At 46.1% G+C, this 15,074-nt stretch overlaps 1 protein-coding gene across 8 annotated transcripts in view; it reads left to right on the top strand.

The window, feature by feature from the left end:
* Positions 1–15,074, top strand: part of TNKS1BP1 (tankyrase 1 binding protein 1) — a 162,787-nt gene that overhangs the window by 73,279 nt on the left and 74,434 nt on the right. For all 8 annotated transcript variants that reach the window (XM_030187435.1, XM_030187452.1, XM_030187426.1 and 5 more), the window contains one exon: positions 1,667–3,664. In XM_030187435.1, the coding sequence (XP_030043295.1) occupies positions 1,667–3,664 (1,998 nt within the window). The remainder of the gene's footprint in view (positions 1–1,666; positions 3,665–15,074) is intronic.

Genomic DNA, 15,074 nt, shown 5'->3' with positions numbered 1-15,074 from the left:
CAGCTTACCGGCACCTCTTTGGCTGTTCTTGTTCTGCCGCCCGTCCGCAGCGGAGCGATTTATTTTTTTTAAGCAATGCTGGTACACGTTGGCAGGAACAGGCTGTTTAAGCCAAACCCAGGGGCCTTTCTTCAGCTTGTCCTGCCCTCGAGGGCTGAAGGCAGGCCCTGGGATTGGCTGAAGCAGCCTGTTCCTGCCAATGTGTACCCGCACTACTTTAAAAAAATTAATTGCACCGTGGCCGGCAGAACAAGATAAGGAAAGGAGACAAAAACTGAGCGCAGAGAGGTACTGGGGGGAGGGCAGTGAAGACAGAAGATGCCTACAGCCTAGGCCACACAGGGGAGGAGGATGCCGATGCCAGGAGGTTATCCGAGCCCAAATTTGGGAAGCTGGTTGTTAAAGTTGCTACTTTAACCGGCTTCCAAAATTCTTAAAAATCTAACAAACGGCTCTTGCGAGCTGGTGCAAGAGGGCTCCAGCATTTGTGTACAGACGTTTCAAAGTGTGTTTTTTCCTTGCTTCTACAAGCTGCTTAGTTGACAAGGATAGTTTGCAACCTTTGCTCTGTTCTACCCTTAAACATTCATGGCTTTCTCTCACGTTTGTTGAAACCTCTCTTTTGGGGTTCCCTAAAGATCCTGTTATAGTAGCATCTTTCAAGAATACCTGTTCCTGAATGACTGTTGGCTCCCCCCCCCCCCCCCCACCCCTGCCATTTTAATTTAAAAGCTGCTTTATCAGATATAGCTCATGCATATTCATTAGGGATACCTTGAGAACTTGACCTATTGGTGGCTCCTCAAGACTTAAAACTTGTGCGTCCTTGGTATATAGGGAAGCACAGAACTGACGGGAGATTTTGAGACCATATTGAAGAGGTAGTGGTAAGATGTTGGGACCAGCAAAAGGAAGAGAGATTGGAAAGGGTAGCTGGATTTAAAAAAAAAAAAAAGCCTGGCAGGCATACCTCCATTTTGATAAAAACTTTGGATTCCTCAGTACAACACACCATGTAGTGCATTTCCTGTCGAGGGGGTGGGCGGGCCTATACAGGAAAGTCCTGTACCCACACAGAATACCTTTATTAAAATCTTCTAAATATAAAAGTGCACATAGAAAAGACCAAAAAAGTGTTTAAAGAAAGAAAAATGGGTGGGTTAAGGAAAAATAGCACAAATTAGTTTAGTTTTTTGGGGGGATTTTTAAATCAAAAATCTCATATAAAGTCCACTCTCAACAAGCAGACATTTCTTCTCATGCCTCTTTTAGCTGGGCTGACTCCCTCCTAGTATCTTCAGCATGCAGCTCTTTTTGCCAACCAATCTCCTCTTTACACAAATCCTGAGCCTCCTTGTTTTCTCTGTCTCCCTGAAAACTCAGTCCCTCTGGTTACCTGCATTGAGTACAATGTACATGTGCTCTGAATCTTTTTGTGAACTAAACCTTGTTAAATCATGAGTAAACTTTTAACCCCAAAAAGATGGTTAAGCTTCCTGCACCTTTATTGCATCATCCTGTGCTTGGTTCCAGATTTGGAGTTATCACTCAGGAAATGGATCTTAGAATCATTGTGGTCAAAAAAGCAAATTAAATGTTAGAAACTATTTTGTAAAGAGATAGTAAAATTGAGAATATGTTCTTACTTTTCTTTTGGGGGTTCTAGGTTTCCACTGATGTGATCTCCAACAATTCTGAGTCTCCATCCAAAATCGAGATCACATCAGTCACCAGCCACACACCAAGATCTCCTGTTATATCTCCTAATGGAACCACTTCATCAGAGACCCCCAACCAGGATTCCAAGCAAAGACAGGGATCTCTGCAAGATTATCCTTCCTCGGCCCTTGCTACCTCTTCCCTCACCAAGGTCCTCAATCATTCCGATTTGGAGAGAGATGTTGTCCCTGACTTGTCTAAGGAAGGTGTTCTTACAGCTGCCTCAGTGGAAACCTCAAACTATCCCAGTGGCGCCACATCCATCCCACCAGTGCCTCCAAGACCCAGCAAAGCCTATTCAGAGCCAGATTTTGTCCCTGGGCTGCTTATCAGGGGTGTTCCTCTTACAGAAGCAACAATGGAGTCTTCCGCATACACCAGCAGAAATGGTTTGGAAAAGGAAACTGTATCTACCCCAGTAGTGCCTAACACTGATTCAGACAAAACTTTTGTCCCTCAGTTGCTTGTGCGGGGTTCTCCTGTTAAACAAGAGGCAGCATCTGTGGAATCCTCCATTTTCAAAGACACCAGCAAAGGTGCATCTGAACAGGGAGGTGTGTCTGTCTCAGATGCACTTCTGAAAGAAACTGATCTGTCATCCAAAACCAACCAATTCACAGATTTAAGGGAACATGGTGAAGTGGAATCAGTAAAGACTTTGAAAACAGCTGAGACGGTTCCTTCCAGAAAAGAACCCCTCTTCCATCCACATCTTGACAGCAGACACACCTCTGAAGGCATGTTAGACCCATCAGTAACAGGAAAAGGGGATGTACCAGCAGTATCAGAACAGGCCCTGGCCGGGTCGGACTGGAGCTTGTCCGAGTCCTTCGAGTGGAGTTCCCCATCTCGGAGCACAGAATGGACAAAGAGAAGGCAGAGCCCAACAACCTCTCCCATTGAGGAAATGTCAAATGCCCCTAATCTCCTTGAGGATAATTCAGTCACTTCAGAATCTGATAGGGGCATGGCCATCAGGAATGAAACTCTCACAGGAAGTGACCATGAAACAATGCAAGGGTCAGTTGAAATAACTGAGCGAGACAATCCCAAAGCCAAACCTAGAGGAATATCTAATAATCCCCCTACTAACTGGAGCTTGGCGCCTTCTGAAGACTCTGGAGGAGGAACCTTGAGGCAGCGTTCAGGTGATGGCACTGGGTTCCTAGCCTCTGAAAATTCTATAAAGGGAATTAATAATACTGTAAATAGCAGGCAGTCTCCTTACACAGAGACAGCTGGAAAATTGCATGAGACCGTGGACCCTAGGAAGATATTATCTACAACAGAAGTAGAGACATTAGAAATGCGCAAGGAGGAACCTCCAGCTGATGTACCTACAATACAAGGTCAAAAGGTGGGAGTAAACCTGTTTGAGGCAAAGGAAGTGAGTAAGAGTCACTCTGAGGTAGCTGAGTTCCGGGATGAATCTGAAAACTGCCACTTTCACCCCTCTCTTGGGGAGAAATCTTTAGAGAGTGTGGAGATCCAGAGATTACTGGAACCTGTTCATCCTATCTTACAGTCAGAGCCTGCAGCAGAAGCCTGTGTGATGTTTAACAAAGTCATTCATTCTGACCATGTCATTCCATCCTGGGAAGAAGATTCATACCTTAGTACATTAGAACCTGGAACAGGGACATCCATGGCAGCTTCTGACCTTAAGGAACACAAACTTGGGGAAGAACCAATGAGCCCTTCAAAGATGACAGAGAGAGAGAGGGAGGCACAGTTCAGCAGCAGGGCTAGAGAACTCCAGGATACATTTGACATCAGTGACTTTGACCCAGTGAAAAGTGATCCAGAGGAGAAACCCACAGAGGTCACAAATCTGGATTCCCAGTGGTTAGAAAAACTTCTTTCCCCAACCCCTGCTAATAGTGATGTTACAGAAAGAGATGTGGTGTTGAGAAGCAAGGATGAAGTGCCAAGTGAGGGACAAGAGGTAAGATAATGTTCCGTATTTTATGGGTGTGTGTTGAGGGGATTTAAAATTTCATTACACCTTTGAATTGGGCTGGCACAGAGTTTGGACTGTGGCTTGTGGCCTGCTTGCTCACTATTCAATGCAGCGTTCCCCTTATTCTATAACGCCTAAATGTAAGCTCTATTTGCACACTAAAATTATAGAATTCTAGCACTTATGTGGATGACAATGTTCCCTGTAAGCAGAGTGCATGAGCGATTGCTCGTATGTTTTAGGAGCGTCGCTCACAGGTTTTACATGGTTGCTCACAAAAATGTTTTTTTGTGTTGTATACAGAAATGCATTGCTAATACTGGTGCTCAAAAATTGTTGGCTTTTAAAACTTGTTGCTGACATGGAAAAAAGTTTGCACACACCAGGCCATTCCTTAGAGGAAACATTGATGGGTGAATATACATTCTCGCATATAAGTATTAGCTGAGCGCTCAGCACTATTCTAGAATTTAGGCCCACAATTCCCTTAGGGCTGGATTCAGTAAATGCTGCTCAAAAATTGGTGCTAAGCGCCATTCTATAAAGGGCCCTCTAACATGGCGCCAATTCCCACACCTAACTTTAGCACCAGATTTACGCCTGCTGAAGCCTGGTATAAATGCTGGTGCCCAAGTTAGGCGCACTGAGACTGTATTCTATCATTCAGCGCACAACATTTTGATGCATCCCTGACCACGCTCCCTTTTTGATGACGTGCAGATTTTAATGAGTGCCAACTAACTTCAATGATTGGTTATTAGCATTCAATATAGTTAAGGGCTTATTGATTTGCATGCACATCTTGGGTGCAATTCTGGACACCATATATAGAATCCAGGGGTTACTGTGTAAATGCAAGGGGGGGTGTACATGTGGGCAGGGCTCCCACTTATGCATGTAACTTGCTGTAAGTTTCGTGCTAAAGTGCTGCATTTCGGTGCATGCATTTTTGCCTTCCATCGGCATGGCATAAGTGGGAGGGAGAGTGAAACTAGTACAGGGGCGGACTGACAGTGCTGTGGGTTCCTGGGGCAGTAAAGATCGTCACCCCCCCCCCCCACCACCACCACCACCACCACCACACACACATTAATATGCCCTCCCTGGGCCTACTTTGAAGGGCCCTGGTGGTCTAGTGGCCTCTTCAGGGGCAGGAAAGAACCCTAATCTTTCCTGCCCACTGCTCTGCCAGGTGTCACCGTGTTCTCAAGATTGCTGCCCAGACTTCCTGTGGTAGACTTGCTGGCCTTGTAATGAAGTCTCAGCAGCTATTTAGAAAATGCAGCGGCGCCGAGCAGATTAGTGGCAGCGGTCAGGAAAGAGTGGGGTTCTTTCCTGCCCCAAAGAGGCCGCTAGATCACCAGGGCCCTTCAAGTTTGGGACCGGGGTAGGCCCACCGAGGCTCAGGGGGACTGTACTTTGCAAGGGGGTGGGAAAGAGCCTCTGGGCCTTCAGGTACTGCATGGTTGCCCATATGGTCAGTCTGCCCCTGGATTAGTACAGGGCAAGATGGAGATGGAAGGAAAAAAACTAACACAAAAGAAGTTGTGACAAGATAGAGAAGATGGAAGCATAGGAGAGATGAAGAGTAATAGGAGATGGAAATAAATGAAGGTTAACATGGATGATGGGGTCCAAGATATTTGACTACATTTTAAGTGAGTCTGTTTTAAATGGGATCCACAGTTGTTTCCCAAGTCCGGTCCTGGGACTTGCCAGTCAGGTTTTCTGGATATCCACAATGAATATGCAGGAAAGAGGTTTGCATATAATGGAGGCAGTGTATGCAAATCAAGTTCATGCATATTTATTGTGGATATCCTGAAAACCTGACTAGCAAGGGGCTCTCCAGGACCAAACTTGGGAAACACTACGTAATAAAAGAAATAAATGCAGTTCAGCCTTTGACTGCATTATAAACAAATCTGCTTTATCCTGAGCTGTGTTATAAGGTTTGCGGTGTAAGCTTTTAAATTTTGTATTGCATATAGTTTTATAACTTTTTGTGTTTAGCAACCAGTAGTTTGCTGTGCTCAGTTCTTGTATGTTCTAGATCCTGAAATATAGCAAATATATAGATTTTATTTTTGTCATTTTAAATGGAAAGTGGTTGGCACACTTTAACATTTTGCTCTCTCTCAATTTCAATTAATATGAAATCAAGCTCAATAAAACAGTATTTCATCTCCTGCTAATCAAAACCCCAGTCCCACATACATTAAAACAGACTTTACACCCAAACCTAACAATCTAGACTCCAAAGCCTTGCTCAAAGTACCAAGCTTGAATCGGTTGAGTGAAATCTATACGTACAAATTTTCATTAGTTCTATAGGCTAGTAATTTCATAAGATGGAGCCTATCCCTAACCTCCCTAAATCTGCACTCACGCTTAAACTGAAATTGATTGTTTTGGTGAGAATATTGTACTGTCAGATAGTTTGGAAAATGTTGTGTACACTCTGGAGATGCAAAAGTGTCTCTAGGAAGTGCATATTTTTTTAAAACTTAGGCCCCCTCCATTCTGGAACTTGGAAATTTTAGTCTAAACTTTCAGGGGACTATTTTCAAACTGTCTACCTAGCTGTCTACAGATCTTATGTCTAACACATATGACCATACATATATTCTCTTTGAAAATTGCTGTGGATGTAGAATACCTGTGGACCTTTGTACCTGCCTGATTTTTTTTAAAGTGAGTATATTTTCTACTGAAAATATCCAAAATAAAATTTACATATGTTATTTTTTTTCATCCTTCTCCACCTTGGTTTTACTGACCTGAGAGCATTGGGCCACAGAGCCTCAGCCCCATGCTCCTGGACACATAAAGGGCTGACCAGTGAGCTCCCCTGAGATTCCAAGCCCCTTTTGATCCAGAAGCCTCCCCTCACCCCCCCCCCCCCCACCCGTCAAGGCTTTCTGACCCAGTAGGCCCCCACCTTGAAGAACCACTTATATCTAGTGGGGTCTAGGCAGGAGGAACCCTTGTCACTCTTGCCGTGACTGGTGCCAGGTGGCAATCCCTAGCAGTAGTCTTGCAACAAGGATCCCTCCTGCTTGGACTCTACTAGACACTAAGAGATTTTCAAGGTAGGCTTGGGGGAACTTCCTGAGGGTGGAAGGGTCTTGGCTGATTGGAGGGGGGGTGCCATCAATGTCAGGAGGCTTACTAGGGAGGAGGAGGGTTCCATTAAGACTGAGGCAACATTATTGGAGTGGAGAAACCCTGGGGAGTCACTGGCCAGCCCCTTTAAGAAGTGCCCAGAAGCATTGGGCCACAACTGAGGTGATTATTCCAGCTATAATGTGGCTTGCGGTGTTCACCACAAGAAGCATTATATAAATTATACAATAAAGAGGTGCTTTGCATGCATTTGCATCTCATTACTATATACCTTGCAGTAACCTAAATACAGTGGTGGAAATAAGTATTTGATCCCTTGCTGATTTTGTAAGTTTGCCCACTGACAAAGACATGAGCAGCCCATAATTGAAGGGTAGGTTATTAGTAACAGTGAGAGATAGCACATCACAAATTAAATCCGGAAAATCACATTGTGGAAAGTATATGAATTTATTTGCATTCTGCAGAGGGAAATAAGTATTTAATCCCTCTGGCAAACAAGACCTAATACTTGGTGGCAAAACCCTTGTTGGCAAGCACAGCGGTCAGACGTCTTCTGTAGTTGATGATGAGGTTTGCACACATGTCAGGAGGAATTTTGGTCCACTCCTCTTTGCAGATCATCTCTAAATCATTAAGAGTTCTGGGCTGTCGCTTGGCAACTCGCAGCTTCAGCTCCCTCCATAAGTTTTCAATGGGATTAAGGTCTGGTGACTGGCTAGGCCACTCCATGACCCTAATGTGCTTCTTCCTGAGCCACTCCTTTGTTGCCTTGGCTGTATGTTTTGGGTCATTGTCGTGCTGGAAGACCCAGCCACGACCCATTTTTAAGGCCCTGGCGGAGGGAAGGAGGTTGTCACTCAGAATTGTACGGTACATGGCCCCATCCATTCTCCCATTGATGCGGTGAAGTAGTCCTGTGCCCTTAGCAGAGAAACACCCCCAAAACATAACATTTCCACCTCCATGCTTGACAGTGGGGACGGTGTTCTTTGGGTCATAGGCAGCATTTCTCTTCCTCCAAACACGGCGAGTTGAGTTCATGCCAAAGAGCTCAATTTTTGTCTCATCTGACCACAGCACCTTCTCCCAATCACTCTCGGCATCATCCAGGTGTTCACTGGCAAACTTCAGACGGGCCGTCACATGTGCCTTCCGGAGCAGGGGGACCTTGCGGGCACTGCAGGATTGCAATCCGTTATGTCGTAATGTGTTACCAATGGTTTTCGTGGTGACAGTGGTCCCAGCTGCCTTGAGATCATTGACAAGTTCCCCCCTTGTAGTTGTAGGCTGATTTCTAACCTTCCTCATGATCAAGGATACCCCACGAGGTGAGATTTTGCGTGGAGCCCCAGATCTTTGTCGATTGACAGTCATTTTGTACTTCTTCCATTTTCTTACTATGGCACCAACAGTTGTCTCCTTCTCAGTGCTTTTTTTGTAGAAAAAAAGGTGCCGGTACTCATTATGGGCGGGGTCACCACATATGGCTCCACCCCTATGATAGCCACACCCACATTAACCACACCTCCTATACCAGCCATGGCGCATATAAACAGACATCATTGAAAATATTATAGTACTATAGGAGAAAAAAATAACGTGATTTTTTTTCATGATAAATAATCTCTGTAAGCTCTTACAGCTCCAGTATACCCAGTGCAAAATAAGACAGCCAATGTAAATTCTCAAATTGGACATATTACAAACACTAAAATGAAAATAAAATGATTTTTTTCTACCTTTGTTGTCTGGTGACTGTTTTCCTTTCCATATTGGTCCCAGTCTGTGATTCTGCTTTCCTTTGTTTTTGCTTAACTCTTCTGTGCCATTTGTCATTTTTGTCTCCTTTTTCTTTGCTTTCTTCAATATTTTTCAGGCTCTCTCTCTGTCCAGATTTAATTCATTCTTATTATCCATTCTTTAATTTCCTTCATCTACCTGTGGCTTTTCATCTTTTCCTCACCCATGTTCTCCCCATGCCCCTTCCTCTTATTCTCCAGTCTTTCTCTATTCCCCTTTTCCATCCAGCAGCTCTGCTTTCTCTCCCCATCCTTCCAGTGTCTCCCCTATTTCTTTCTGCATTCTTCCATCCAGCGTCTTCCCTCTTTCTCTCCCCATCCTTCCGTTTTCCCTCTCTCAATTCCCATCCTTCCATCTGTTTTCCCCCTCTCTCCCCATCCTTCCATCTGTTTTTTCCCCCTCTCTCCCCATCCTTCCATCTGTTTTTTCCCCTCTCTCTCCCCATCCTTCCATCTGTTTTTTCCCCTCTCTCTCCCCATCCTTCCATCTGTTTTTCCCTTTCTCCCCAATCCTTCCATCTGTGTTTTCCCCTCTCTCTCCCCATCCTTCCATCTGTTTTTCCCTTTCTCCCCAATCCTTCCATCTGTGTTTTCCCTCTCTCTCCCCAATCCTTCCATCTGTTTTTCCCTCTCTCTCCCCATCCTTCCCTCTGTTGGTTTCCCTCTCTCTCCCCAATCCTTCCCTCTGTTGGTTTCCCTCTCTCCCCAATCCTTCCCTCTGTTGGTTTCCCTCTCTCCCCAATCCTTCCCTCTGTTGGTTTCCCTCTCTCTCCCCATCCTTCCATCTGTTTTCCCTCTCTCTCCCCATCCTTCCATCTGTTTTTCCCTCTCTCCCCAATCCTTCCATCTGTGTTTTCCCTCTCTCTCCCCATCCTTCCATCTGTTTTTCCCCTCTCTCCCCAATCCTTCCATCTGTTTTTCCCCTCTCTCCCCAATCCTTCCATCTGTTTTTCCCTCTCTCTCCCCATCCTTCCCTCTGTTGGTTTTCCTCTCTCTCCCCAATCCTTCCCTCTGTTGGTTTCCCTCTCTCCCCAATCCTTCCCTCTGTTGGTTTCCCTCTTTCCCTCTCTCCCCAATCCTTCCCTCTGTTGGTTTCCCTCTTTCCCCAATCCTTCCCTCTGTTGGTTTCCCTCTTTCCCTCTCTCCCCAATCCTTCCCTCTGTTGGTTTCCCTCTCTCCCCAATCCTTCCCTCTGTTGGTTTCCCTCTTTCCCTCTCTCCCCAATCCTTCCCTCTGTTGGTTTCCCTCTTTCCCTCTCTCCCCAATCCTTCCCTCTGTTGGTTCCCCTCTTTCTCTCTCTCCCCAATCCTTCCCTCTGTTGGTTTCCCTCTCTCCCCAATCCTTCCCTCTGTTGGTTTCCCTCTATCCCTCTCTCCCCAATCCTTCCCTCTGTTGGTTTCCCTCTTTCCCTCTCTCCCCAATCCTTCCCTCTGTTGGTTTCCCTCTTTCTCTCTCTCCCCAATCCTTCCCTCTGTTGGTTTCCCTCTCTCCCCAATCCTTCCCTCTGTTTTCCCCTCTCCCCAATCCTTCCATCTGTTTTTCCCCTCTCTCCCCAATCCTTCCATCTGTTTTTCCCTCTCTCTCCCCATCCTTCCATCTGTTTTTCCCCTCTCCCCAATCCTTCCATCTGTTTTTCCCCTCTCTCCCCAATCCTTCCATCTGTTTTTCCCTCTCTCTCCCCATCCTTCCCTCTGTTGGTTTCCCTCTCTCTCCCCATCCTTCCCTCTGTTGGTTTCCCTCTCTCTCCCCAATCCTTCCCTCTGTTGGTTTCCCTCTCTCCCCAATCCTTCCCTCTGTTGGTTTCCCTCTCTCCCCAATCCTTCCCTCTGTTGGTTTCCCTCTTTCCCTCTCTCCCCAATCCTTCCCTCTGTTGGTTTCCCTCTTTCCCCAATCCTTCCCTCTGTTGGTTTCCCTCTTTCCCTCTCTCCCCAATCCTTCCCTCTGTTGGTTTCCCTCTTTCTCTCTCTCCCCAATCCTTCCCTCTGTTGGTTTCCCTCTTTCCCCAATCCTTCCCTCTGTTGGTTTCCCTCTTTCCCTCTCTCCCCAATCCTTCCCTCTGTTGGTTTCCCTCTTTCCCTCTCTCCCCAATCCTTCCCTCTGTTGGTTCCCCTCTTTCTCTCTCTCCCCAATCCTTCCCTCTGTTGGTTTCCCTCTCTCCCCAATCCTTCCCTCTGTTGGTTCCCCTCTTTCTCTCTCTCCCCAATCCTTCCCTCTGTTGGTTTCCCTCTCTCCCCAATCCTTCCCTCTGTTGGTTTCCCTCTTTCTCTCTCTCCCCAATCCTTCCCTCTGTTGGTTTTCCCTCTCTCCCCAATCCTTCCCTCTGTTTTTCCCCTCTCTCCCCAATCCTTCCATCTGTTTTTCCCTCTCTCCCCAATCCTTCCATCTGTGTTTTCCCTCTCTCTCCCCATCCTTCCATCTGTTTTTCCCCTCTCCCCAATCCTTCCATCTGTTTTTCCCCTCTCTCCCCAATCCTTCCATCTGTTTTTCCCTCTCTCTCCCCAATCCTTCCCTCTGTTGGTTTCCCTCTCTCCCCAATCCTTCCCTCTGTTGGTTTCCCTCTTTCCCTCTCTGCCCAATCCTTCCCTCTGTTGGTTTCCCTCTTTCCCCAATCCTTCCCTCTGTTGGTTTCCCTCTTTCCCTCTCTCCCCAATCCTTCCCTCTGTTGGTTTCCCTCTTTCTCTCTCTCCCCAATCCTTCCCTCTGTTGGTTTCCCTCTTTCTCTCCCCAATCCTTCCCCCCCCCCCCCGCGACACTCCGGGCGAGTCCTGCACTTAGTTTTTTTTTTTAAGACTCAGAATGTGCGAACGATGCAGCCGGCAGCGATTGAAAGAGGCTGTCTGGGCTGGCGTCTGTGTCGGAGCGTCCCTCACCCTCTGCGAGTCCCGCCTTCATTGTTACAACTTCCTGTTTCGCGGGACTCTCAGAGGGTGAGGGAAGCTCCGACGCAGACGCCTGCCAGCCCAGACAGCCTCTTTCAATCGCTGCCGGCTGCATTGTTCGCGCGTTCTGAGTCTTAAAAAAAAAAAACTAAGTGCAGGACTCGCCCGGAGTGTCACGGGGGGGGGGGGGGGGGAAAGGTGCCGGTACGCCGTACCGTTGCGTACCGGCACAAAAAAAGCACTGCTCCTTCTCGCCCAGCGTCTTACTGATGGTTTTGTAGCCCATTCCAGCCTTGTGCAGGTGTATGATCTTGTCCCTGACATCCTTAGACAGCTCCTTGCTCTTGGCCATTTTGTAGAGGTTAGAGTCTGACTGATTCACTGAGTCTGTGGACAGGTGTCTTTCATACAGGTGACCATTGCCGACAGCTGTCTGTCATGCAGGTAACGAGTTGATTTGGAGCATCTACCTGGTCTGTAGGGGCCAGATCTCTTACTGGTTGGTGGGGGATCAAATACTTATTTCCCTCTGCAGAATGCAAATAAATTCATATACTTTCCACAATGTGATTTTCCGGATTTAATTTGTGATGTGCTATCTCTCACTGTTACCAATAACCTACCCTTCAATTATGGGCTGCTCATGTCTTTGTCAGTGGGCAAACTTACAAAATCAGCAAGGGATCAAATACTTATTTCCACCACTGTAACATTATGTTATGGCAAAAAAAAACTTGTGTTGGAGCCCTTTAGCACACCTGAGGAGCAAATTACTTGCATTGTTGCCTTAACATAGCTTGGTAATGACTTGCCCAGATAAGGGGGGTATTTACCTGTTGGCTTTGAAGATTACCTTTTTCAGAAGCTTAGGAAGTTAATACAGTTGTTACTAACTTAGGAAAGTATCTGGGGAAAAATGAATGTTTAACCAACTGAAAGTACGTTCTTGCTTTTAGCCACAGAGAGGATTTGAAAAGGTTTCCTCTCTGTGGCTAAAAGCAAGAACGTACTTTTTGAAAAGGCCACAAAAGTTTAAGAATGTGAGTAAATATCACCTGTTATCCTAAGCACACATGTAGCTGTACAAAGTGCAAGCTAAAAATTCTCATAAATTAGGCTGGCTAGATTTTGTCCTACCATTTGAGTGATTTGGAGCTAGCCAGCTAGCACTGAAAATCAAGAGTAGCCATCGAGTCTTGGTCCCTTTCCGTGTACACCCCTCCACAAATCCTGCCCAGTTCTAGAGTGGCTAAGTTAACCGCTCAGCATGGGGTAGGAGGTAGAGAATTACAGCACAGGAATTAGCCTGCTACCTGAGGCCCCAATGCTCAAAAGTAAATGTGGGCACTAGAAGCTACTAGTGCCCGCATATACACAGCACTCATGATCAGAGGGCGTCTGGCATGAGCACGCAGGGAATACCGCAGAGCACTGCGCTCTGATCGTAGGGGCGGAATAACGCCTTAACGCTAGGGTTGAGGCTCTTCCTCCACCCCACCCACCACCCCCAAATCCGTGCTAGGCAACCCAGGCTGCCACCATCGGGCCTGGTGGTCCATTGGAGTTTCTCCCTTATATGGTAGGGAAGCCCCACCCAGTGCATTCCAGGATGCACTGGGCAGGGCAGGGAGCCGCCATTTTGGAGCCAGCACTGAAAGAGCAGGGAGTGCTACTCCCTCCTCCATCACACAGAGGTATGGGGAGGAAGAAGGGGCTACTTGACCACCAGGGTGGGTGGGGGGTTGGTTTTGTAGCCCACTGGGCCACCAGGGATATATATATATATATATATATATATATATATATATATATATATATATATATATATATATATATATATATTTAGTTGTTGGGGGTTTATGGGTATGGAGATCCACCGCCACCCGCTGGACCTACTGGATCTCTAGCTCCCCCGTGCCCTTGTATTGGTGGGGGGCTGGAGGTCCAGTGGACCTCCAGCCCCCTGTCACTGTTTGGGAGGGCATGTGGGAGGCACTAAGCCATATCTTCTGTGTTTGACAGGTCCGGGCTTTTGACAGTCCATGAAAAAGGTATTGTCTTATTTTCTTTTCTGCATTTTTGTTTTATTTCTATTTATTACCATCAGAGACAAGGAAAGGAGTAAAACTCAGGACCAGATTAGCCCATACTGTGAAACAAAGCCAGATGGTCACCCTCATTCAACCCCAGAGTGTATGGGTGCCTTGTGTTTTGAAAATGGACTCGATTTTTGTGGGCTTGAAAATATGCATGACCTTGCAGTTAGAAATCTTACTGGAAATTTAACCTTTTAAGTATTGGATTTGGCGATGAGTATTTGTTCAGGACCGAATACATAGAATTGCATGCGAATGTTTTGCATTCTGGGAGCTGTAGGGTGGTTTATTCTCGTAAGAACATAAGAATAGTGATACTGGGTCAGACCAATGGTCCAACCAGCCCAGTATCCTACTTCCAGCAGTGGCCAATCCAGGGTCACAAGTACCTGACAAAAACCCAATTAGTAGCAACATTCCATGCTACTCATTCCAGGGCAGGCAGTTGCTTCCATCTCCATAACAGGACTTTTCCTCCAGGAATTTGTCCAAATCTTTTTTTTAAACCCAGATATGCTAACCGCTGTTACCACGTCCTGTAGCAACAAGTTAGACAGCTTAACTATTCTTTGAGTGACACAATATTTCCTCCTATTTGTTTTAGAAGTATTTCCATATAATTTTATTGAGTGTCCCCAGTGTTTGTACTTTTTGAAAGCATGAAAAATCAATTCACTTTTACCCATTCTACTACACAGAATTTTGTTCTTATGTTCTTATGCATTCTGGGTGGTACATTTTCATGTGTATATTTAACAGGATTTGTGCTATATTCTAGAATTGGAAATTAGGATTCCCTGTGCAACCTGGGAAGTTGTAATGTTTTGTGTACGTCTTCTGGTACAGGGGTGTGCAACCTCATTAATTCATTTCTGTATTTATATACCGCATAGACTTAAGCGGTTTACAGTTTTATTTTACAGGTACTGGGTCTGGCCATAGTGGGCTCACAATCTAAGTAGTACATTGTACTAGTATTGTACCTAGGGCAATGGAGGTTAAGTGACTTGTCCTGGGTCACACAGAGCTGCAGAGAGAATTGAACCTAGTTCCCCAGGATCTTAACCCACTGCCGACCATCATGCAGCAGCAGGAACTGACCCCAGTTTCCCAGGTCGGCAACCCACTGCACTAACCATTAGGCCACTCCTTCGCTCCACTCCTTGGTCTTCAAGGACCACAATCCAGTCGTGTTTTTAGGATTTTCCCAATGAATATGCATGAGATTTATTTGCATACAATGGAGGCAGTGAATGCAAATAGTTCGCTTGTATATTCATTGGGGAAATCTTGAAAACATGACTGGTTGCAGCCCTCGAGGACTGAGATTGCCCACCCCTGTTCTAGACCTCTGAGCACTGCACTGTTTGAGGAACTGCAGCTTGAGGTTATGAGAGTGTTTTGCAGGTTCTGCTTGGACTTCATTAGATTTATTTGGTTTAAAGTGGGTTGACTGATAGGTTAGAGAGAAAGCAGGCTCTGAGCCTGGAGT

Source organism: Microcaecilia unicolor, chromosome 1 (genome assembly GCF_901765095.1).
Source record: "Microcaecilia unicolor chromosome 1, aMicUni1.1, whole genome shotgun sequence".
Taxonomy (NCBI): domain Eukaryota; kingdom Metazoa; phylum Chordata; class Amphibia; order Gymnophiona; family Siphonopidae; genus Microcaecilia; species Microcaecilia unicolor.
This window is presented reverse-complemented; position numbering and strand designations above follow the sequence as displayed.